General features: G+C 43.4%; 1 protein-coding gene across 4 annotated transcripts in view; it reads left to right on the top strand.

Annotated features, from left to right (window-relative positions):
- Positions 1 to 24,597, top strand: part of MTCL1 (microtubule crosslinking factor 1) — a 126,405-nt gene that overhangs the window by 6,834 nt on the left and 94,974 nt on the right. For all 4 annotated transcript variants that reach the window (XM_039255232.1, XM_039255231.1, XM_039255233.1 and 1 more), the window contains exons 2-3: positions 3,939 to 4,163; positions 5,825 to 5,983. In XM_039255232.1, the coding sequence (XP_039111163.1) occupies positions 3,939 to 4,163; positions 5,825 to 5,983 (384 nt within the window). The remainder of the gene's footprint in view (positions 1 to 3,938; positions 4,164 to 5,824; positions 5,984 to 24,597) is intronic.

The following is a 24,597-nucleotide window of genomic DNA, read 5'->3' as shown; positions in this document are numbered from 1 at the left end:
CAACTTGTAACTTCTTTTCACTGAACCTGAAAACTGCTTTTTTTCAAGGCTCTATGAAAAGAGTTGAAACCCTGGCTTTGGTCCCATGTCTGCAATAGACTGCCGTTGGAAAGCCATTTAAATGTTTAGAATCTCAATTTCCTCATTTTAAAAATGGGAGTATTAATGTCTTTGCTGCACATTGCGGTGTTATTGTTGTTGTTGTTATTTTTGAAGACCAGTTGAGATAATGGGTGTCATTGACAATTGTCGAGATCTAAAAATGTGCACTTGCTTTATTATTTCACACCTATGGCGGCCTTTTACAAGTATGATTTAAGGCTTATTATTGTTCCATTTGTCCCAGTTATTGCAAATAATTTATAGTATTTACTGGAAAGAGCATGCGGGCTTGTAGTCTAGCTTCTATTTATTAGCTATGAGGCTTTGCAGATTAACCAGCATGGGTTTGCTCTCCTTGTCTATGAAATGGGGTAATATGTTCCTGGCAGGGTTAGATGTAATGTAGGGAAAATACTGAAAAAAGTACGTCTTATGTTCTACAAATATTTATTTAGATAAAATATGGGTTATAAAAGCGATGATTCAGATACATGCAATTATAGTCTCTCTCTAATTTTCTTTTCAGTGCAACTAATGTTGGTGATTCTTTATGCTAAAAAATGTTAGCTGTTTATATATGGCCTCTGGAATGATTTGGAGGTGTGGTTCATCTAGCCCTTAAACACGTGTGTGTGTGTGTGTGTGTGTGTGTGTGTGTGGTGTTAGGCTTGTAGTGGTTGTTTATGAATCTGTATAACATCCAGCATTTGAGATAGTAGGGTCGATGAACCTCCCCCTTCCGCCCCCGCCCGGTACAAAATCTGAAAACTAGAGAACAGTTTTATACCAAGAAGTTGTATCCTCTGTTTTCTCATGGCTGTATCACACTTTAAACACTTTTGTTTGAGTAACAGGTAATTTCAGACATTAATGACTTGACTTTTATAGAAGCTTTCTAGAAGGAAAAGCAATAACTGACAGTTCTTTCCATGAACAGAATGGCCACAGTTACTGAATATTTGTATGTATACATATACATGTAGTGATTATTGCTTATACTGAACTGTTTTTCTCCTAGTCACCCAATGAAACAATGAACTTTTAACTGTTCTCAGAAACAAGTGTAGAGAACAGGCTCTTTCTGAAAGTCAGATCTTTCATATACATGGTGAAACCTGAGGAAATCTTGACCTTGATTTTGAAGATTCAGGACCAATCACCTAATCTTTACTAGAAGATTGATATCCACAAGGCCTGTTTTAAAGCTCGCAGTCTACAGTTGGTCTCCTCCAGCATGGGTTGGGTCAGGGGCACACAGTGGCATCACAGCCTCAGCATAGAGATCGGGCATCAGTCTGCCAACTTCTTCTTTGCTGGAGGTTGGCAAGGACCTTCCTGAAAGAGCTGTGTTCTCCCTTCCCTCAGGAGCCCAGCCTGTCTGTCCATCCTGTTCACATGTGTACGATGAACTGACTGGCTTCTGTGCTTGGTCCATGAGCTCCCAGCAAATTTTCCAACTGAGAATAGGACTTACAAGAAGAGATCTCCATGAAAGAAAAAAGAAAAAAAAAACTTGCTTATACTTCACAACATTTTCAATGTTAGGATTTACCTTTCTTAAGACACATTAGAACATTCTATACTTTTAGTGAGGTTGTGATTGTTGCTGTAGAAATGTTGTAAGAATACTCAGAAGCAGAGAAGAAAAGACATTTTTTTCATGTGACCACTGGGAAGTGGTAAAGCTTCCTTCTTTAACATCTGTTCTTCTTGCTAGTCCGTTCGGACAAGCTCCATTTGGAGTCATGGTCGGTTGCATAGGTCATTCTCTTAGGTAGCGTGGGCAGATTGGGGAGAATCTACAGGCTGGAGTTTGCGGGAATGAGATGCCACTTCTGTGCTCTTTCCAGTAGACCACCGCATATGATTGAGGCTGGTTGAACAACTGTCTTTACCCGTCTGTGCCAATTTGTATTTTTCCATAAAGATTCCCAATTTATTTGTTACGCTCACACTTAGTCTTTTCTAGGATCAAATACACTTCAGGAGATTCCCTTCTGGTCAATTTCTTGCCCACTTGAGGCTTTGATGTTGGGAAACTCTTGTTCTTTATTGTAAGTAAATCCCTGCTTTTAAGGACAAATGCAGGATTCGTGAAGGCGGAGAGAATCGAGGAACAAACTGAATAGCAGGACAAGATCTGACAACTTAGGGTGTCCACGCCACGGAGAGTTTTTTCCATTGACCCTCAGTGTTAATTGAACAAAACAAATGCCTCCTAGTCTGGAGGCATTTAAACCGTCAGTTACCAAACTAATAAAGAAAATTCCTAGAATGCTTTTCTTAATCTCCCACCCTCCAAATTACTCCTCATTAAAATCTTTTGTAATATTTCAATAGAATTTCTGTCTTGCATATTGCAGCTACATGTGTGGGTCTTGGAGGAATTTTTCCTAATTGAGTTACAAGACTGGAACGACGCAACGGTGCATTTACGTTACAGTTTGGTCATCTTTACAATTTGGTCTTTGTCGATATTGACCGATGTTTATGTGTATTCATCCCACAAATACTTATTGAGGGCCTACTGCGTGGCTCACACCACTCTGGGCTCTATGAATGCAGAGGAGCAGACGCCCAAGGGGTCTGCCCTCCTAGAGCTTACATTTCAATATGGGCAACAGACGGGAATAGGAAGAAGCACAAATAACCTTTAGCCGGGGGTGGTAAGAGATGGGGAGAAAATAGGGAAGGCAAGGGATTAGAGACCCCATGGAGGTGGGTGGTCAGGGAAGGCACTGTGTGTGCACCTTCTGGATTATGTGACAGTGAGCTCTGTAAAAGCTGGGGAGGAACATTTTAAGGAGAGGGCCAGGAGACCTGACCCTGTGAGGTCAGCAGTGTGGCAGGGAAGAAGGAGGAGCTCAGAGGCCTTGGGGAGGACTTTGAGGAATTTTCTCAGTGCATTAGAAATCCCTTGGAGGGTTTGAGGGATATGGTCTGAGTTCCTTAGTTAAGCATAACTCTGGGTGGAGAATGGGCTAACGGGGAGGCAGGGAGCCCCACAAGACTTGTCTGTGTGTGCAGCCGCTCCCTTGGGTGGGATGAAGGCAGGGACTAGCTGCGGTGTGCAGCCACTGCAGGTAAGATTGCACCCTGCATGTATGTGGCTGTTGGGCTGACAGCCTTGGAATGGCTGTGGAATGGGAGGGAAAGAGGAGGGCGAGAGACCCCTCCTGGGTTTCTCCTGAACCCACAGTGTATTCATGCTGATGCCAGAATCAAGTGGAGATAGGAAATAAAGCCCCAGTGAATGGAAACACCCAAACCCAATGTGTATTTGACTCATGCAAAAGGTCGTATCTTTGAAATTGAGTTGCATAGTGAGTGCTGAGATTTGTATCGTGGTACAGAGGTTTTAGGAGACATTTGCAGATATGTTATAATTCCAGGGCAATTCAGTTATGACCCTACTAAAGTGTATGTCCTTTGAAGGCGGGCTCTGTCCACCTCCTCTTTATACCTAGATGGTGCCTTAGAGATACAGGTTTAGGTCAACATTTGGTTTGAACCTACAGGTTTAGTTATCTACAGAGCTGATTTCATTTAAGATTATGATTATGTAAGAAAATATTTGGAGTGGAATAAATGCTGTCAGGCTGCAGTGAATAATCCATCCTGGTTTGTAGTTTCTGGATCCATGAGATTTGAACAGACATCTGAGGATATTGTCTCATGTGACCGTTTCCAGAGGTCCTGTCACACAGGTGTGGCCCTAGGCTGGTGGGTGAGTGTACAGGTGGTTAATATTTAGTATTGCTGGCTGAGCACAGGGAGACGGGAGACACCATCCTTGTTCTGGTGGCTTATAAATCAACTCCATCTGGCTTGTGCAGGATGAACTGGATGAACTCCGTGCTGAGATGGAAGAGATGAGAGACAGTTACTTAGAGGAAGATGTTTACCAGCTGCAGGAGCTTCGGCGAGAGCTGGACCGTGCTAATAAAAACTGCCGAATCCTGCAGTACCGCCTCAGGAAAGCAGAGCAGAAGAGCCTGAAAGTGGCTGAGACTGGTCAGGTGGATGGCGAGCTCATCCGGAGTCTGGAGCAGGATTTAAAGGTGAGTGAGCTGATGAGGGGTGTGTGTGTGTGGGGGGGGGGGATGTACTTATTCCCTGAAGGAGCTGCAGGGGTGGGGGCAGGATCACCAGTCTGAGACTGCAGCCCTCAGACCCGCTCACACAGGGTCCTGATGTCCTGGTGGTGTTTTTCTCTCAATGTTAAGCTTTCAGCATAAACATTCTTCCTTCCCCTTGTGGCTTATAGGGTATATGTAATCATGTGGCTTTGACAGCCCAAGATTTAAACCTGTCATATGAACTGGAATCTCAAAACCTAAGAAAAAGAAATCATAGTAAGGGGTCTACAATTAAAAAATAAATAAAAGAATTAATATCTGCCACTTAGTCTGACAGTTGTGTAGAATTATACAGAAATGCCCTCTAAAGATCTGGGACATTAAAAAAAAATATCTATTGATTATCAATTCAGTGATGGTCAAAGGCCACTCATAAAGGTTGACTGTAATCTCTTAACGTTTTTATTGTTACTTAAGTTTCTAGAATGCAGAGAACCTGAAATGACTGACCATAACCCAAGTGTAGAGGTTTTTTTTTTTTTTTAATTTTTTTTTTAATGTTTTATTTATTTCTAGGAGAGAGAGAGAGAGACAGCGTGAGCAGGGGAGGGTCAGAGAGAGAGGGAGACACAGACTCTGAAACAGGCTCCAGGCTCTGAGCTGGCAGTCAGCACAGAGCCCGACGCGGGGCTCAAACCCACGAACTGCGAGATCATGACCTAAGCGAAAGTCAGACGCTTAACCGACTAAGCCACCCAGGCGCCCCCCAAGTGTAGAGGTTTGATTTAACGGAAGGAGAAATAGGATCATCACTAATTGTCTAAAGCTAATTGTCTAAGGTGTTTTTGAGAACCACTGGCAGAAGTGGGAATGAGGTGAAGAAATTCCAGACTTTCTACCATTTGCTCTCTCCATGGGTAGTGTGGCTTCTCCTGTGCTGTGATTATCAAATCATTTATCAAGAGATGAATTATGCATAATGTCCTCCTCATTATGGGAGCACTTATGAAATCTCATTTCGCCTTTCATTATGATAACAGGAAAAGAATCTTTGTAATTCTATCAAATCTATAAACCACTAACAAAATGTCATTCAGTGGGATGTAAAGGTGATTTATATTTCTTTTGCAAAATCTCTTTCCTGGTTTCCTTTTGAAAGGTAAAAACGTTTAAGCACTTTCAACATTCAGATATTTTACTTTAGTAGACAATTTAAAACTTGACTGTATCATCTTACAGAATTATTTTGATTTTTTTTTTTTTAGCAGGTCGGTTTGATATTGTCTTAGGGAACAGAAATATTGATTGATTGGTTGGTTATTATTATTATTATTTCTAGTTTATCATTAAAGCATGTGTGCCTGGGCAGAGTTGGCATTCTTGGTGATACTCTGTAAGGAGGTAGGGCTATTCACGGCAGCCTTTTAATCCAGATAAAGGTTGTATCCTTGCTCGTAATGTGGATTTCATGTTTGAAACTAATACCCTCCTCCTTTAAAGATAGGCTTGTTAATATTGTCAGGGTCTTCGCCCTTTACTGTGATATCGTATCACTTAATGATTCTGCTTCTAAAGTTGTTCGAATGTGCCTTTGGCACACAGAAGCTTCACCTTCTGATGACTATCTCTGTTGGTTGATACAGGTAGCCAAAGATGTGTCTGTCAGATTGCACCATGAACTTGAAACCGTGGAGGAAAAGCGTGCTAAAGCTGAGGATGAAAACGAAAGTCTCCGACAGCAGATGATTGAAGTAGAAATATCCAAGCAGGCCCTCCAAAATGAGCTGGAGAGACTGAAAGAGGTAATCCCAAAATGTATGGGGCTTTCTTTCGTGGGTTTAATTGTTAGGGGTTTGGGACGCCAGGTGTCCCATTCGGTGAACTATGATTTATATGTATGGCCCAGAAACTGAGAATGGTTTTTACATTTTTCATAGCCTTGTAAAACAACAACAACCACACAAAAATAAACCTAACAAAGCAAGGAAGACTGTGACAAAGACAGTATGTTGCTCGCAAAGCCTAAAATATTTGCTGGCTGGCCCTCTACAGAAAAGGCTTGGTGAACCGTGGTCTAAAGCTATTTATATATATATATATATAATTTCCATTCAGATGAGCTGGCCATTAATTTCTCTTATGGGTCCAAATGGAGTATATTATTACTAGAATATAAAATTAAGCAGTAGCTTTTTTTCTCGAGTCTTCTTTTCCAATAAGCTGGAAAATATGTTATGGTTGTCTATTAAAGCTGTGTAAACAAATAATAGGTGTATGCCCCCTATAGCTATTACTTAGCCAGCATGGTTTAAATATAGGTTTTTTTCTTTTTATTTTAGGGAGTGAATGTATTCTAGCACAGCGATCTAGAAAATGAGTATGTGTGTATGTATATGTCTATATGTATATACATATGTATATTTCCTTTGCATACAGTACTGCAAATCCTGTTTTGTTGTTGGCTTCCATTATAAGATTAAAGTTGCATATTTTTGGGGGTGCCTGGGTGGCTCAGTCAGTTAAGCGTCCGACTTCGGCCCAGGTCATGATCTCATGGTTCGTGGGTTTGAGCTCCGTGTAGGTCTCTGTGCTGACAGCTAGCTCAGAGCCTGGAGCCTGTTTCAGGTTCTAGGTCTCCCTCGCTCTCTGACCCTCCCCTGCTCATGCTGTCTCTCTTTCTCAGAAAAAAAAAAAATTAAAGTTGCATATTTCCTTGGAAGGTATCCTGCGTATTGATGGAGTTAAAAGCTATTGGTTAAGGCTTTACGGTGATGGCTAAAATCAGCATTATTACCTGTTAATAGCCTCACTTAGTTCATTTTCTCTTTGGAGAAGTTTCCTGATTTACAAAATCAGTCTTCATCCGTCCAGGTGTCCACCTGGCCACACTTAATCCTGGCTCTGTACCAGGCCCCGGGGGCTGCAGCTATGAAAATGACAGAACAGCTTCTGCTACCAAGATGTTTACAGTTCAACTTGACATGTGGATAGCAAAACAAATACATCACAGCAAAGGAGCTGGTGTGGCCATCTTTCTGCTTCCCCACCCCCTTCCCCTCACAGCCGCTCAGGTGCCCTGCTGTTCTTCAAGTCTGGGAGTGAGGGGCGGTGGCCAGCACTCTTTCTCCAGAGATCCACACCCCTGGGACTCAGTCCCTCACCTGCTGACATCTCACCTCAGCCACCTTCCCCTCTATACTTGCGTGTTCAAGTTGCCCCCCCCCTCCCTGGCCATCCCCATCTGGCTTCCCATCTGACACATTATAGATTTGGGTCAATTACTTGTATATTGCCAGCACTCGTCTGAAAACATTGTGGATTTTATTTCTTTATTATTATTATTATTATTATTATTATTTTAAATGTTTTATTTCTTTCTAGGAGAGAGAGCGAGAGAGAGAGAACGTGAGCAGGGGAGGGTCAGAGAGAGAGGGAGTCACAGACTGAAACAGGCTCCAGGCTCTGAGCTGGCAGTCAGCACAGAGCTCGACGCGGGGCCCGAACCCACGAACCGTGAGATCATGACCTAAGCGAAAGTCGGACGCTTAACCGACTAAGCCACCCAGGCACCCCTGTGGATTTTATTTCTTTGGCACCTTCACTAATGTGCCTACAGGACTTGAGCTGTGTGGGAAGAGGATTTGTCTGTGTAGTTCACTGTGGGGTCCCTGTGCCGAGAACACTGCCTCACACTTAGGCAGTGGCAGCATCAGGGGATCACAAGGTGGGGGGTGAATGAAGGGCAAGAATGAGGAGCTATGGTGACCACAGCTTACCTAGGGACGCAGTGAGCTTCACAGTGGAGGAGGTAGAATCTGAGAACCTTCTTTCTTCATGGGTAACCCTTGCTTCTTAACCTACACATACACCTACCCCTATAACTGGGGGAATTTCTCCTCTCCTTCTGGGCCTCCTACCTCTACTAGTAATTTACTTCCTTCTTTCTCCTTTTTTTTAAAGTTTATTTTTGAGAGAGAGAGATGGAAAGCAAGGGAGGGGCAGAGATTGGGGAAGAGAGAGAGAGAATCCCAAGCCGGCTCTGCACTGGTGCAGAGCCCGATGCTAGGCTTGGCCCCACGAACCACGAGATCATGACCTGAGCTGAAATCAAGAGTCCAAGAGTCAGATGCTCAACCGACTGAGGCACCCAGGTGCCTTTCTTTCTCCTTTCTTTCTCCTTTGACCTAAGTTTGCTGGAAGGTTTGTCATAATAGTTTCTTTCCTCAAAATTTCCAGTTTGAGCCTTACCTTGAGGATATAGAAAACATCTTAGAAGTATATTTTACAAGCTTTATAAGTGTGTATGCTTACCTACAAGTATAAAAGTTATATATACACGTAAAAAAAAAAAAACAAATATATTTAAAGCAAACAAAGCTTCTCTTGCACACATCAGTGGATTTGTCTAGGACTTGGCATCAGGTCACAAACCGCTCCTGAGGGAGAAGAAATGATTGCTGACATTCAAAGCCAGGCAAGGGTGAGGCGAGGGTCTTCAGACACCCGTGATGTTGGCTCAGATTGGATGCATGCAGAGGAGGTGCCAGGGCCAGCCTCTCCCTTCCACTATGGGTTAAAATTACTCACAGAGATTGCTCGATTGGGATGCCATCAGTATTTTACCTCCAAGTTGCAGTCAGGCTCGTCCGACTAACTAGACCTCTAAATGAATCGGAAGAACTGATGGGAGTCTGAGGAGGGTAGATGCGGTAGACTGTGCTGGAGGCAGCGAATGACGAGACCAGGCAATCCAAGGTCCAGAGGTGGTGGAGGAGATATTTATTGCGAAGTGCCAGCTGTAGTCTCTATGAATGGGTACTTTTACCGATGCCAGAACAGAATACGCCATGAGCTTTGCTCTCAGGTGAGGATACCATTTTCTCAATCTTGAGTTTTGCTCGCTATTAAATTTCACCTCTGAAATTTCATAAATGGATAAGTCACGTTCTGGAAAAGGCCAGGAGAGTTCATGCGTTTCATGTATCTCTAAGGGACAGAAGTAGTTGTGAAGGACTGTGCACCCCGTGTCCCCTCAGCCTCAGAGGATGGTGAAACAGCTCATCTCTGTGCCCCTTCTGCTCTGTAGCTGCCGCCGGGGCTTCTCTCTAAAGATTTAGACTCCCTTTTCAGCTACCTGGTGGACGTCCCCAAGATGGATTTCTCCTAGCGTATCCAGAAACAGACTTGCCACCCTCATCCCCACCTGAATCCTCTCCGTCTTTCCCATTTGTGTTAATGGCACCACTGTCCTGTCACTCAGGCTTAAGCAATGGCAATTATCCTTAACCTCTCTTACTGCTCACACTGAGGTCGCCTGTTTTGGCTTCAGGTTCTGCTCTTCCCCTTTTGCTGTCTTAGGAAAATTTTTAGACTCTCTGTTCTATCCATACTTTGACCAGTCTTCTCTTAAGTGACTATTTGAGGGCTGACTCTATGCAATCAACACATTAAAGGCAGGTACTACTTGTGGTTTCTCCCTTCTCTGTTTTATCTTCTATGTTCCCCTAAATCTGACAGTGTGACTCTGCTTAAACACACAAACTTGCTCCGGCTCCCAATTGTCTAACTCGTTAGCGTGACACAGAGGACCCTTCCTGCTGGAGACCATCCCTGTCTCCCAGCTGGAGTTCCCACTCCACTACTGTAAACCCTGGAGTGGAATAAAAGGCAGCAGAGCATGATGGGAAGAATCTGTGCCCTTTGATCCCCTTTGAACTAACAGAGTGGGTCTTAGAAAAGTCACTCTCTCCATTGATAGATAAATAAGATGATTAAAGAGTGTTGGCGATATGAAAGCATTCGGAATTACCCCTTCTGGTTAGCTAGTTTGCTCTCCTGCTTCCTTGTGCCTATCCACATCCTGGTTGTGCACCCAGCACTCATATACTCCTCCACTTGTTCAAGCTCAAAACATTTTTGTATTTTTGGGGGTGTAGTTTTCTTCTAGTACTCAACTCTGTGATGGAACATCTCAATTGGCTGAAAACAGTTAATCTTAGGTTGGTTTCAACTTCTTAAAGATGGTCCAAATGCTTCCTCTGAACAGTATTTCATTGTACCAAAAATATTTTGAGTACTTATTGTATGTTATTATATGTTAGACACAGTAATAACTGGCCAAGTTAGTTGGCACTTGCAAGGGACAGGGACATGTTCTAGATCATTCCAGGCAACTGGGATTTTCTTTTTCTTATTGAGGTATAATTGACCTCACACATTATATTAGTTTCAGGTTGTACAGCATGATAGTTCAATATTTGTACATATTGCAAAATGATCACCAAAATAACTGGTTAACATTCATTTACTAAACACAGGTACAAAAATTTTTTTCTTGTGATGACAACTTCCAAGACCTACTCTCTTCGCAACTTTCAAATATGCAGTATTGTTAATTATGGTCATCCTGCTATACAATACATCCCATAACTTATTTATTTTATAACTGGAAATTTGTATCTTTTGACTGCCTTTGCCTCTTTTACTCATCCACAGTAGGGATTGTTGAATGAAGCTGCAGAGAACTAACTAGCAGTCCGATCACTCTCCTGGGACATCTTTCAGTACCATTCAGGATATGATATTGACTCTCTGGGTTTGGTTGAGATTTCTTTTGTGCCTAGTAAAAATGGTTCAAATTTTGTGGCTATTTCTTTGAGTGCTTGAGAGGAAAGGGTAAGCCTCAATTTTGGGGTGAAGACTAAATTTGTTAGCTTGAAGACTCAAACTTTGTAACTCATAGCAAGTAGTACATTTTGTATCATCACTCAAAATGCAAACATAAAAGGTTTCACAAAACAGTACTTACCTTTGCCATATGGGATGCATTTTGATACTTTAAATTCGATTCAGTTCTGTTTTTTAAATGGTGGTTACAAGTTTAATTTACAGTCCATTAGTGGATTGCTGCAATTTGGAAAATTTTTATTTGATCATTTGTTAATTGTGGTTGTTCAAAAATTTTATATCTTTATAGTTTTGTCTGCTAAATATATCTATTTAGGATAAAGGTATGTTAAAATCACCTGTTATAATTTTGTATTTAAGTTTTCTTCTTGTAATCTGTCAAATTTTGCTTATATATTTTGAATATAAGTGCATACAGATTTAGAACTGTTTTTGATGATGAATTATTCTCTTTATCTTTTGATAATGATCTCTTTATTCTAATCTACTCCTTTTTTTAATTATAAAGACTACTTTGCTTTTATCGTGTATACCATTTTCTTTTGGTCAATATTCGCCTGGTAGAGCTTTTTGATGATTCTTGTGTTTCCATTTTTCTATGTCGTTATGTTTTAGATATATTTCTTGTGAATGGTCTATAGCTATCTTCTTAAAAATGTAACCTGATAATATCTCTTAAAATGTGAAATTAATCCATTTACATTTATTGTGGTCATTGTTGTGTTTGAATTTATTTTTATCCCTGTATTTTATGCTCTTAAACTCCATGCCTTTTTTTGTTTCTTTTTTCAATTTTTTATGTTGATTTCTTTGATTGATTTTTTTAAATTCTCGTGTTTTCTTTCTTAAGAATTTGTACATTGTATTATTTTAATAATTACTCTTATATATTTAACATGCATATTTGACTTAACTAATTATTAGTCTAAAACTAATCATTATCTTCATTCTTCTCCGGAATAATATAAGCATTTTAGAAAGCTTCAACTCAATGAACTCCTATCTTTTATACTTTTATTACATAGTATCAATTTCATCTTTTTAAAGCCATCTCCCCATAAGTTGGCTAATGTAATAGTTAATGTTTCTTTAGATTCATTTACACATTTTCCAGTCTGTCATCATTGCCTTTTGAGTGTTACTCCTTCCTTCTTTCTGAGTTCATTTTTCTTTTTGTTGACCTATTAACATATCCTTGAGTAGTTTTCCTTCAGTTAATGGTATTTTCTAAAAATATTTTTATGTCATCCTCAGCCTTGAAAGATATTTAGTCAGGCATAGGATTCTAGCACTTTGAAGACAGTATTTTCATTATCTTCTGGCTCTATTTTGCTATCAAGAGGTCTGCTGTCAGATAATACTCATTTTCTGTCTTTACTTCCTGGTTATTTTTATGCTTTTCTTTTTGTGTTTGGTGTTCTGTAGTTTCAATCAGATGTATCTAGATTTATTTTTATATTTTATGCACTGCTTATTGTCAATGTTTATGTCTTTAATGAAGTCTGAAAAGTTCTGTGTTTGAATAATGTTCAATAGTGTTTCTTCTCTGTTCTCTGTATTACTTCCAGAATTCCTGTGAGTCTCATGTGAGAACTTCTGTTGACTATTCTTATTCTAGCCTCCATCTTGCCTTACTGTCCTTGTTTGTTTTATAAAATGTTCTTACTTCTTTGTGCTATATTTTGAATAAGTTTTTCATTTCTTGTCAAGTTATAAATTCTCTTCTTTACAAAATAATTATTGTTTTATTCAGCCACTAAGTTTTTTCTAATTTTTTAAATTTTTTATTCATTTTTGAGAGACAGAGACAGAGCACGAGTTGGGGAGGGGCAGAGAGAGAGAGGGAGACACAGATTCTGAAGCAGGCTCCAGGCTCCCAGCTGTTAGCATAGAGGCAGATGCAGGGCTTGAACTCAGCAACTGTGAGATCATGACTTGAGCCAAGGTCAGATGTTTGACTGACCCACCCATGTGCCCCATCATCTACTAAGTTTTCGTTTCAGTGAGTTTACTTTTCATTATCAGAATTTTAAAAATTTTGCTTGTTCTGTTTCATAACTTTCTTTTTTCCTCATCTTCTGTTATTTCTTCTTTAAATTTTGAAACATTTTAACGTCATAGCCTCTTTCAGTTTCTTCCCTTATCTTGAGTTCTTGGTGTTACTAATCCCTGTGTTTGTTGGATCTACTGTCTCTTTTAAGTGGATTTTTTAATGAGCTCTTCTTAGTGGGAGTTCCCTGAAGTTCGTTGAAATGTTCTCCTAGTGAAATTTTATGTTGGTCTTTTACGTACGGATGGTTCAGTAGTATTATTGGTACAAATATAATTGTTAATTTTGGGCTTGTGGACTTGTGTGCCACATGGGTTGTGTCAAATGGATATCAAATTTGCATATGGCATATGTGTAAATATTTTTATACTTAAAAGGAGATTTTTCCCCCACCACCCATCGTCTTGAGCAGAAGCTTATTGTTCTCTCCCTCACTGATTTTTAGTTTACTTTCAATGGTGTGCATCTCTTCAGTGGGTTGTCTGGATGCATTAATTGAAGAATCCTCTCAGGCTCTTGGCTTTGAGGGCTTATTTCTGGGTGTGAGAATTCTCATCATTCCCTCCTGCCCTCTACCCCCTAATCCCTTATGCATTTCTGACACTTGGGAATTTTCCTTTTGTATATGTGTGAGCCAACTGTATATAAATTTCTGCTTTTTATGTTTTCTTTAGCAATTCTAGCTGTTTGGGGGGAGGAGGGCTCAGTGATAGTTCAGTGTGCTATGTTGCCAAAACAGGATGTGACCCTTCAGGGTTCAGTGGAAGCTTTCCAGTAGCAGCTCTCAAGTGCCGCAAGTAACCCCAGTGGTCTTCCAGATCATGACTCAATGACTCAGCACTTTTGTCCCTGCCTCTTGGTTCATTTCCTTCACCTTACTGTTCACCAGTTCCCATTTGCCCTGGTTTTCTTTCTTTCTTTCTTTTTTTTCCTCATGGATTTGGCTACATCATGGCTGCTTCTTACTGCTTCTCCTTACTTACAGGGACTGAATGTTTTTGTCCCCCACCCCCTGCCAATTCATATGCTAAATCCTAATTCCTAATAAGGTGGAATGAGGAGGTGAATCCTTTGGGAGGTGATTGGATTATGAAGGTGGAGCCCTTGTAGATGAGATTAGTGCCCTTATCAAAGAGACCCCAGAGTTCCCTTGCTCCTTCTACCACTTGAGGACACAGTGAGAAGATGGCAGTCTGTGAATCAGGAAGCGGGTCCTCACTACACCCCAATCTGCCAGTGTTGTAGGATTTTTTACCTCAAATACCCAGAGTTCCTGTCTCACAAATGAGCAGCAGACAAAAGTTTATTAGAGTATAAGATTAGAAAGGAAGAATAGTAGGAAAACTCTCTTTACAGAGAGGGGACATTCAAAAGTGAATACCCACGGACTACAGGCAAGGGACGTTATTTTATAAAGTTCTGGTCACCACCCAGCTCCCTCCTCCTTCCTTCTCAGGTTCTACCCTTTTTGGCTCTATAGCTCCAGGTGCTGGGTTGTCCATTCCTGATTGGCTCATTTCTATTGTAGGAGGGGTGGTCTGTGGGCATGCTGTTCCTTGTGGGTCATACATTTCATTGTCTACCTCTTATTTGAGGTCTTTGGTCAAATTACTGAGGGAACTTGATGGGGGGGGGGGAGTGTCTGTTACATTTTTAAGAGGAAGCTTACGCCCAAAGGGCTTTGCTATGGTCAGAGCTCCCAGCATTGTTCCAAAATATGTGTTTTTCCCCACCCAGGGACCCTGCATCCTGATCTTTCCCTCTCCGTCTATTTTATCCTGTCCTTTCCTATCATACCAGCACCATGATCTTAGGTTACCCAGCCATCAGAACTGAATCAGAGATAAAGATTTGTTCTTTAAGCCACCCAGTCCATAGTATTTGTGTTATAGCAGTCTGAACAGACTCAGTCGTCTTTCTTTTTCCTCAACTGGTGGGTGAGGAGTTTTCTCTGTGTGTCATTACATTCAAACTATCAGGCAGCCGAAAAGTCTGGAAACATAGGTGTACAAACATGCTAAATGGCTTATTGCTATTATACTATAGTTTAATAACACGTTATGTATGTTTCCAGACTTTATAATCCTCCTTATAAGAAAAAGCTACACTTAAGTGAACCAGTGTAAAGCATCTTTGGGCAGAGTCCCCACGCCAGGGCCTCTCCTCGGACGCCTACCAGGTTGTTGGCAGTTGCTGGGGGAGTCAGCCAGGGCCTCACTCCCGGCCCCGTCAGCGCTGGGAGGCAGGAGCCAGCAGGATGTGCAGGATACAGGCAGGCATTCTGTGTGTTCGCTCCGCAGGGACCCCAAGACACCTCGGAAGGAATAAGTAGCATCTGGTTCCGTTCACTGGCTTCATGAGTTAGGGAGGCAGGGAGACTCCAGCTAGATACCAGGAGGCAGGGAGAAGGGCAGTGCCCTGAATGAGAGCCCAGTGAGCCGGCCTGCTGAGTTAATAATGCGGTGAGATGGCATGATGGTGGGAGCAGGAAGAATCAGGGCTTCTGGTTAAGTCTTTCTCCTAAACACTAAAACACGAGTAGAGTCTGGTGTGCGGGTGCGCGCATGCGTTCATATGCACATGTACACATGTCCGTATCTGTGTGTATGTCCGCGCGTGTGCGTGTGCGTGTCCATGCAATGTCTGCACAGGAGTCTGGAGGGAAATGGTCTTTTCACGTTCTGACGAGACCAGGAGGCAAGGATGGGAGTAGAATGGAGCCACATCAACCAAGGGAATAAACACCGGGCCAGGGACTCCAGAGTTCAGAGGCTGGGGAAGATTAGGAACAAGGCAGCAGCTGCAGGAAGATTTGGCATACATAATTGTGAGTGCTTATGCTGTAAATGGAACCGTGTTGGTGTCTGGGAAGAAAGAGGGTATGTGTGTTCAGTTAAACAACCATAAATAGTACTAATGGCTGATTTCACACACTTGCTGGAAAGACAGAGGGAGAGCCCATTATAGTCAATTCTGGTCACTCATGGTCACTTGGAGCCATTTCTTGTCAAAATCAAGAAGGAATCATCTTAAGGTCTTCTAGAAGGACCCACCGCACAGCGGTCCTCATGCTCTCTTCCTTGGGCGTGGTCTCGCCTGGGCCTCAGCAGGGCTCGTTTGCTGCTGCTTCTGGCTGGTGTGCTGTTGCCCAGGTTCGAGTTTTCAAAATGCTTTCATCTCTTAAGTTAAGTTACTTTGTTAAGTTTTATCGTCAGAGGACCATGTTACTTCCACGTCGTATGGCTGTTTATGGTGGAGGAAACGAAAATGGTGGTGAGGACAAAGGAAGGGCGTCGGAAAGAGTGACTGAATTTGACGGCTCTCTTAGGATCAGGTTGTCAGGTGTGCGTGGCCAGACCCAGGCCTGGGGACCTCAGGCTTACTGAGTGTCCGAGCCGGAAGAATCCCGAAGATGAGTGAGCCAACCTTCCTGTCACCTATGTGAGGAAACCAAGGTCTGGGGGGTTATGAATGGCGGCTACCCCAAGTCTCCCGACTCCCAGCACCTCTCTTCCGCTCCTTCTTCTCTCCAGATCTCAGCTCTAGACCTGCTTCCTTCCTCCTTTCCCTGCAGGCCCAGGAGGAAGAGGCGGCTTCCCAGGTCAGCATGGGAGGTGAGCGCTGTGGGGCCAGCTTGACCCAGGTCTTCAAGGGAAGCTGCTGGAAGAAAGGGCAGCGCCAGGTGCCCTGCTTTGATAGGTTGGTGAGGAAGGGCATCTGTGTCTTTCTTTAATCCATTGATGCTTCTGTATAAAATTAATTTCTACTTTTAGAAGTATTTATTAAGCTGCTTCTTTCATCTCTGCAGAGAAAATTATAGGAAGAAGGAGAGCAGAATTTATCTTTGAAGAGAGTGAGCACAGGCCTCCCAACCTGCCCCACCACTTGCTCCCGTGGGAGCCCCCCAGGTCCCACCCCCTCCCATCCAGCTTGGTGGTGCCCGCCATTCTTCACCCGGGACTGGGCCAAGATGCCCCTTTTACCTGTTGACATGCTGCCCAATCTTTAAGAGTCTCCCAGAAATGCCACCTCCTCCTTGAAGCCTCCTGCAACACTTCTGACCTCTGAACATTCTCATAGGGTCAAACCATCACATGATTGCTAGAGAAAGTTTGAAAAGCAGAGGGAGAAAGTTTCCATCATGCTAACTTCCAAGAGATAGAGCTCGTTTTTCATACAGAATTGGAAACATACTCCATATCTTAGTATAGTATTCTTTAAATTTTTTAATATTTATTTATTTTTGACAGAGAGAGAGAGAGAGAGAGAGAGAGACAGAGACAGAGTGTGAGCAGGGGAGGGGCAGAGAGAGAAGGAGAGGCAGAATCCAAAGCAGGCTCCAGGGCTCTGAGCTGTCAGCACAGAGCCCAACACGGGGCTCAAACCCACTAGCCATGAGATCATGACCCGAGCCGAAGTCAGATGCTTAACCAACTGAGCCACTCAGGTGCCCCAGTATAGTATTTTTTTTAATTAAACTTTTAGTTTTGAGACTTGTAGATTCGCATGCCGTTGTAAGAAATCCCGTGTACCCTTTACCCCGTCTTCCCCAGCGGTAAAGTCTAGTCTGTTATCGTAACCAGGATAGCGATCTGATTCAGTCAAGCTGTGGCACAGTTCCATCACAGGATCCCTCATGTTGACCTTTTAGGGCTACGGCCACATCCCTCCTGTCTCCACACCCATCCCTCATCCCTGGCAGCTGCTGTGTTCTCCCTTTCCATAATTTTGTCACTTCAAGACTGTTACATAAATGGAATTAACCTTTAGGGATTGACTCTCCTCACTCCGCAGCGTTCTCCAGAGGTCCGTCCAGGTTGTTGTGCATGTCCTTCGTTGGTGCCCTTTTATGCCCGCTAGTGTCCCAAGGTGTGCCCGCACCACAGGGTTCCGGCATTCACCCATTCGCTAGATGCAGGACATCCAGGTGGTTTCTTTTGAGAGTAAAGTTGTTGCAAACATTTGTGTGAGGGTTTTGTGGGAACATAAGTCTTCATTTCTCTGGGTTGTCCAGTAGTTGCATATTTCATTTGCTTTTTTTTTTTAATGTTTATTTTTCAGACAGAGAGAGAGAACATGTGAGAGTGGGGGAGGGGCGGAGAGAGGGAGGCAGAGCTGAAGCGGGCTCTGTGCTGACAGCAGAGAGAGCCTGATCCAGGACTCGCACCCATGAACTGTGAGACCATGAGCTGAGAAGTCAGAGGATTAATCAACTGAGCCCCCCAGGTGCCCCACCTACTTAGTCTTCTTAAGAAAGCACCTCTGGAAAGTGTTTTCCAGAAGGGCTGTACCATTCAACACTGCCACCAGCCATCAGTGTGTGGTCCAGTTTCTCGGCATCCTCACCAGCATTTGGTGTTGTCACTGTTTTTTATTTTAGTCATTCTGATAGGTGATCTCTCATGGTGGTTTTATTTTGTTATGATTAATTTTAAGATTTTATTTTTAAGTAATCTCTGCACCTGATGTGGAGCTCAAGCTTACAATCCCGAGATCAAGACTCCCAGAGTCTTCTGGCTGAGCCTGCCAGGCGCCCCTCGTTGTGGTTTTAATGTGCATTTCCCTAATGGCTAATGATGTTGGACATAGTTTTATGTGACCTTTGCCATCTGTATTTCCTCTTTGGTGAAAAGTCTCTTCATGTTTTTTGCCCATTTTCTAATTGGATTGCTCGTTTCGTTTACTGTTTTTTTCTTTTAACTACTGTTGAGTTTTCAGAGTTTCTTCTATATCCTAGATATGCTTTGCAAATATTCTCCCTCACTCCAAGCCTTTTATCCATTCAATGAGGTCTTTCTCCCTCCTGGCATACGTTTTTAATTTCGATGAAGTTCAGTTTATAAATATTTCCTTTTATGGTATCAATTCTAAATGCTCTTTGCTTAGCCCTAGATTCTGAATACTTTCTCCTAGTTTTTGAAATGTTTTATGGTTTTATGTTTTACACTTAAATTTAAATCCATGGCCCCCCTTTGAATTCACTTTGGATACGGCATGAGACTTGGGTCAAATTCATTTTTTGTGCCTACGATGTCTAATTTCCCAACACCATTTGTTGAAAAGGTTATTTTTCCTCACTGAATTACTTTGCACCTTGCTAAAACTCAGTTGGACATATCTGTGTAGGTCTGTTTCTGGGTTCTCTGTTCCGTCCCGCTGATCTCTGCTAATACAGCCTTGATTACGTAGCCATATAGATCTTGAAAGTGCCTTCCCAGTACGATGTCTGCTCCAACTAGCAGTTTGAGAGTCTTGTTGGATCTCTCAGTGGCATTTCAGAACACCTGCACCTCTGCCTTTTGGGATACCTGTGTGTGTCCGCACACCCCGGCCCTTATCAAGCATTCAGTAAATATTTGTTGAACGAGTGAAAGTTTCATCATCTTTATTTCTCCTTGAGAAAGAGCCACACTGTATTTGCAGATCTCCGGGTGAGGGATTTCTGATTCTGTAAATGATTACTTCAGGACAGTTAATACAAACCAGTAATTCCACTCTAGGTCAAGTATTTTGACAATGACTGTGTGTGGGTCATGAAGTCACCCTGTTTGGTTAGTGATAAGGAAAACCGCTTCTGCCGCTCAGCTTCCTGTGTATTCAGACAGGCTCAGGGTGTCCATCGCTGGGGTCTTGCCATACCCGTTGTGCCCTGGGAGCTGGGTGGGCTCCTCCGTAGCTGTTCCTGCAGCGTGCCACCCACAGGCACCGTGGGCATACTCAGATGGTCTTTCCGGCAGAGGATGGCCCCTTTGGGATGGCCATGTCTGGAGCAGTGATGCTGTCTGTGTGAGCAGCCTTGGTTTGCGGGTCACATTCCCTTCCCCTAGAGACCCAAGACCCAGCTATTTCTCCTCTTCCCTCACTACAACCTTTCTTGGCAGATGGGAGTCTTTTATAATGCGGGGTGTGTCGCTCAAACATGTTGCCCGCTGCTGTGTGAGCAGTAGGCTGCAACTTGTGAATTGCAGTGAAATAGACACTGTGTTCACATTGTTTGTCTTTAAAAGTAATCAAAATATAGACAGAGTACATATTTCTGTTCTTGACTTCACTAGAATCTTAAAATGTATCAAGTGCGCTACGGGAGTAAATAAGAATACTTCTCTTTTCAAAATTTACATTTGATTACTTCAGTCTGCCAGATGTATATGCTAGAAGCCATGTCACTGATGTGAGACAATTTAGGTAACTTATCTTCAAATGCAGAGTCAAAGTCAGAGAAGTAGAAGTGCTTAGAAATACTGCATGGTATTATCTATTTCCTGAGTGTACTTTCTGGGTACTTCTCTGACTCAAGTGAGAGTCATCATATGTTGAGTGGTATGATTATGAGCCAGATAAGCTGTTTTCATTTTTCCCCCTAGGAATCAAAAATTACTCAGCATAGAAAAGACACCAAGGTATACTTCCATATTGTTACACAGGCGTACGGGATGTCTTGCTGTTGGGCAATTGTTCAAGCAGTGTTTGAATTTATGACCTAAGGATGAGCTTCAGAGAAAGGAGAGACCCTAGCCATTCCCACACTTTTCCTCCGGTTTATTTGTGCTGGTTGGTTAGTCCTTTGACTGAAAGAACATTCATTTGGGATGGTTGGGTTCTCATTTTTTTCCCCAACATCACAGGTGCTTTTTCTCATGACCCACAGTAATTGTACTGGAACGAGGGAATGTAGAAAATGTGGGGTGCGTTCATCGGGTGGTTGGCATTTGAGTTTCATTGCTGTTCTCTTTTGGATGCTGATATGAGCTGATTGCCCAGGGAGAGCAATGTTTATTTATATCAAGCATATTTGTGTTTATTCTCTCTCTCTCTCTCTCTCTCACTCCCTCTATTTTCTCCAAAGAAAGAATTAGAGGGGAAGAGGGACAGAGGAAGAGAGAGAGAAAATCCTCAGCAGGCTTCACGCCCAGTGAGTAGCCTGATGTGGGGCTTGATTCCATAACCGCGAGATCATGACCTGAGCTGAAATCAAGACTCAGAGGCTTTAACCGACTGAGCCACCCAGGCGCCCCATATACTTAATTCTGAAGAGTTGGAGTAGACCCTTGTCCGTTGTCCTTCCGGCACACGCGGCTTCCCCGTCTCTCTGGCCAGAGGTGTGGAGTGAGCAGGAGGGCAGTTCGGGGAGACCAGTGATGGGGTGTCAGCACCGGGCATTTCTCTGCGGTCGGTTCAGTGACCACACAGAGAGTGGGGATAGGAAGGGGCTCCGGAATGCTTGATGGCCTGTGATTATTCATGGGCCTTAATAACACTTTTCTCACAAATGAGTGAAACAAAATAATTTCGGAGAGTCTTCCATTTATTATATTTGTAAATCATAAGAAAAGTAGGATTAACGACGTGATTTTATGCAACAGTTGCCTTCCTGTTTTGATCTAATGTGTGTGTTTAAAGCACTTTTGACGATCAAGAGCTTCAAACGCTCTAACCGCTGACGGCTCCCTCGTGTCATCTGAAGGCAGTTCTCCCATTGGCTAACCCATCCATGTGGGGGCTGGGCCAGGCCACTCTTTTGCTTTTCAATTTTGAAGCAACACTGGGAGTTTCATGTGTATTTCTCTTGTGTAAGATTTTTGGTTTGGGTTTGGATTTATTTTAAACAAGGGTACACTTGGGGTCACCGAAGTGATGCGGCCCAGATGTCATCTAACCATGTGGACACCCCACACGTTGAAATCACTTGGGTTTCTAAAGCCTCAGTACTGTGGATAAAATGGGTTGGATAAATCTCTGTAGTGGGGCGGTGGCCTGTGCATTGCAAGATGATTCACAGCGTTGCTGGCCATTCTCTACTAGATGCAAGGAACAGCCCCTCCCCCATTTGTACAATGTCTACGGGCATTGCCAAATGTCCTTGGGAAGGGGGGCCAAAATCTCCCCCCGTGGAGCACTACCGAGAGAGAGAAGCAAATAAAACACTAAGCAGGACACTTCTCCCTCCAACCCCTCCTCCCCATTGGGAGCTTCAGAGAAAGGGTCCTGACCGACCCCTGTGAGCAGTCATGATGTGGATACATTTGGCCATGGCCACACTGTCACGTTCTTTCCTCTACAAGAAGGATTTGTTTGGCAGGAGTGTGAGGCAGCTGTACAAGTGTTGTTCTAGCACCTTAGGAAAGCTCTCTTATCCCTCATCTTAGTATATGTGGCTTCAAGTCCTAGAAGTCCAGAGCTCGGTTAACTCCTCTGGGTCCCAGACGGCGGGCTGGCCTGCATTTTCTAACTCTGTGAAGAGGTGGGTCGGACGTGGGCACTACAGACCTGCCTTTGCTCTGCTTGCAAGACCTCCTCTGAGGTGCCCTTTGAAATGATTGTGTAGACATGTGGGTCTTTTCTTTGCAGGAGGATTAGAGAGCAGCAGCGCCCAGGACAGGTTCCGACAAGGTGCGTCTTTGCACCACCCGCTTTTATTAGGTAGTGAAAGGGACCTCACCCGTGTGTGTAGAGGCTGAACTCTTTACCCCCATGATGCCCTGCCCTGTCTGGAACAGTAGAATCCCTGGGGAGCTTTTAAGAATCCTGATGCCTAAGCGACACCCAGGCCAGTTACATCACTACCTCTGGGGGTGAGACCCAGGCATCTGTGGTTTTTAAAATTTCCCCGGGTGATTTTTAGATCCGCTGTGGTCACTGCCGTGAGATGGTGTGTCCGAAGCATCTCCATAGTCATAGCTAATTATTTCCCACACGGGAGGTGCTGCGAGTCAGTTAGGTTAAGAAGGGTAAAATAAGAGCTTTCCAGAAGAGGCATTTGGGGAAGATGAGGCCTTGGTACGACCTCTTTCCATCAAGCCCGGGGCCCCGGACAACTGAGCTACATTACAGCATGTGATTGCTCTAGTGAAGTAGCCGACTCACAGCGTCGCACTCTATGTTTGTGACCGCAGAAGTTGTAAAGGGCGGTGACTCTGTGGCTTCCTGTCCATTAATTAACAGTTTTCCTAAAACGAGTCGGAGGCCAGATTGTAGGGGGCGCGTGACAGTGGCCTTGGTCTGTCTGCGGTTTGTTTTAACCTGCCCCTCATCAAATTCACACACTCTCACCACCCCCGAGCTTTTTTCCCTCTTCTGTCGTCTTCCCCTTTCACACTCACCTAGAGAGCACACCTTCAAGTGCCTCAGATTGTGCGATCGGGGGTGGCTCTGGTACCCCAGGGCAGTGGTGGTGCCGCAGCCCTCATTAGAATGCGGCTGTGTTCCCGTGTCAGTCTGTCCCTCCCTCCTCCCAGCCTCCAACAGTTTCTGAGCTCCTCTTGGGCCTCTGAAACCAAGCCACTTCAGTGCTGGGATTTCGTTTTCTTCACCTGTCCCAGTGGGTGTTTGAACACACTGGCAGGAGGTGGAGAGAAGAGGTGAAGGGTGGTTTGCGAGCCCCAGGGACCTCTCTCTGCTTCAGGCAGTGGGGTGATGCAGGTGGAGTCCCTGGAACAGAACAGATGAGTCCCTCTCCCAGCCGTGACTGAGTTTCCCGGGTGCGGACCGAGCGCTCAGTACTCAGAGAACCTTACCTGGTTCTAACCTTACCCAGGTGAACTGGGCGTGGCAGACCCACTCTCACTGGGGAAAATGCAGCCTCCGGAATGTTAAGTAACTTGCCCCAGGTCACACAACTTATAAATGGCAGACAGGACCTGACACCACAGGGTAACACTGACTTTATAAGGGACAGAGCAAATACTTTTTTTTTTTTTTTTTTTAAATCAAAACGCCTCTCCCTTTCCGGAAGAGAAGTGGGGGCTTCTGTGTGAAACGCAGAAACATGCCCACTGTTACAGATTAAGGCTGTGTACATGCAAAACAATGAAATAAAGAAAATAAAAAATGTGATCCACCTCATTTTTTAACCCTGTGTCACAGAATCAGTCTGGGAATAGCCATTTCCAATGGCAAACCCCATGCCACTGTCATCGATGAAAACATGCAGCATTAAGAGCAAATAGAACATGCTGCCAATTGAATAGTGACATCCCATGGATCAAAGCTTGTGACCCGAGTTCAGAGATGTTAAAATGCTAAAATGTGTGTCTTAAAATCAGTAGAATATAGCAGGTACATATTTTTAAAAATTTTTATTATATTTATTTTTTAGAGAGAAAGAGAGAGTGCAGGTAGGGGAGGAACAGAGAGAGAGGGAGACACAGAATCCAAAGCAGGCTCCAGGCTCTGAGCTGTCAGCACAGAGCCCAATGCGGGACTTTAACCCATGAACCGTGAGTTCATGACCTGAGCTGAAGTTGGCCACTCAACCGACTGAGCCACCCAGGTGTCCCCATATATATATTTTTTAATTCCCTTGGAAAAGCACTATTATATTTCATGCCCAAATTACTTTCCCCTTGAGTTGGGTACCTAAGGAAACATGAAGGGATTTTAGAACATTCCTATAGGACTAAGGAAGACTTTGTTGTAGCACCTTTTTAGAATGGTCCTAAAACCCGTACTGAATACTGCCCTTCATATTCTCTCCTGAGAGGTAGGAAAGTCCAAGGCGGCCAGCCATTCACACAGAGGTTTTTCCTTTCCTTTCTTCTCAAAAACAACAAACAGATGAAAGTAAGCTTAGTAAGGTAGTTGGCATTCATTACAGAGTTTTGTTTAGTTCTTGTACTGGGCTCTGTTTTGACATTTAGCAGTAAAGAATTTAAACAGACAGGGAAGTTAAAAGTTAATGAG

Source organism: Hyaena hyaena, unplaced genomic scaffold, assembly GCF_003009895.1.
Source record: "Hyaena hyaena isolate Hyena2069 unplaced genomic scaffold, ASM300989v1 scaffold_515, whole genome shotgun sequence".
Lineage (NCBI taxonomy): Eukaryota > Metazoa > Chordata > Mammalia > Carnivora > Hyaenidae > Hyaena > Hyaena hyaena.
This window is presented reverse-complemented; position numbering and strand designations above follow the sequence as displayed.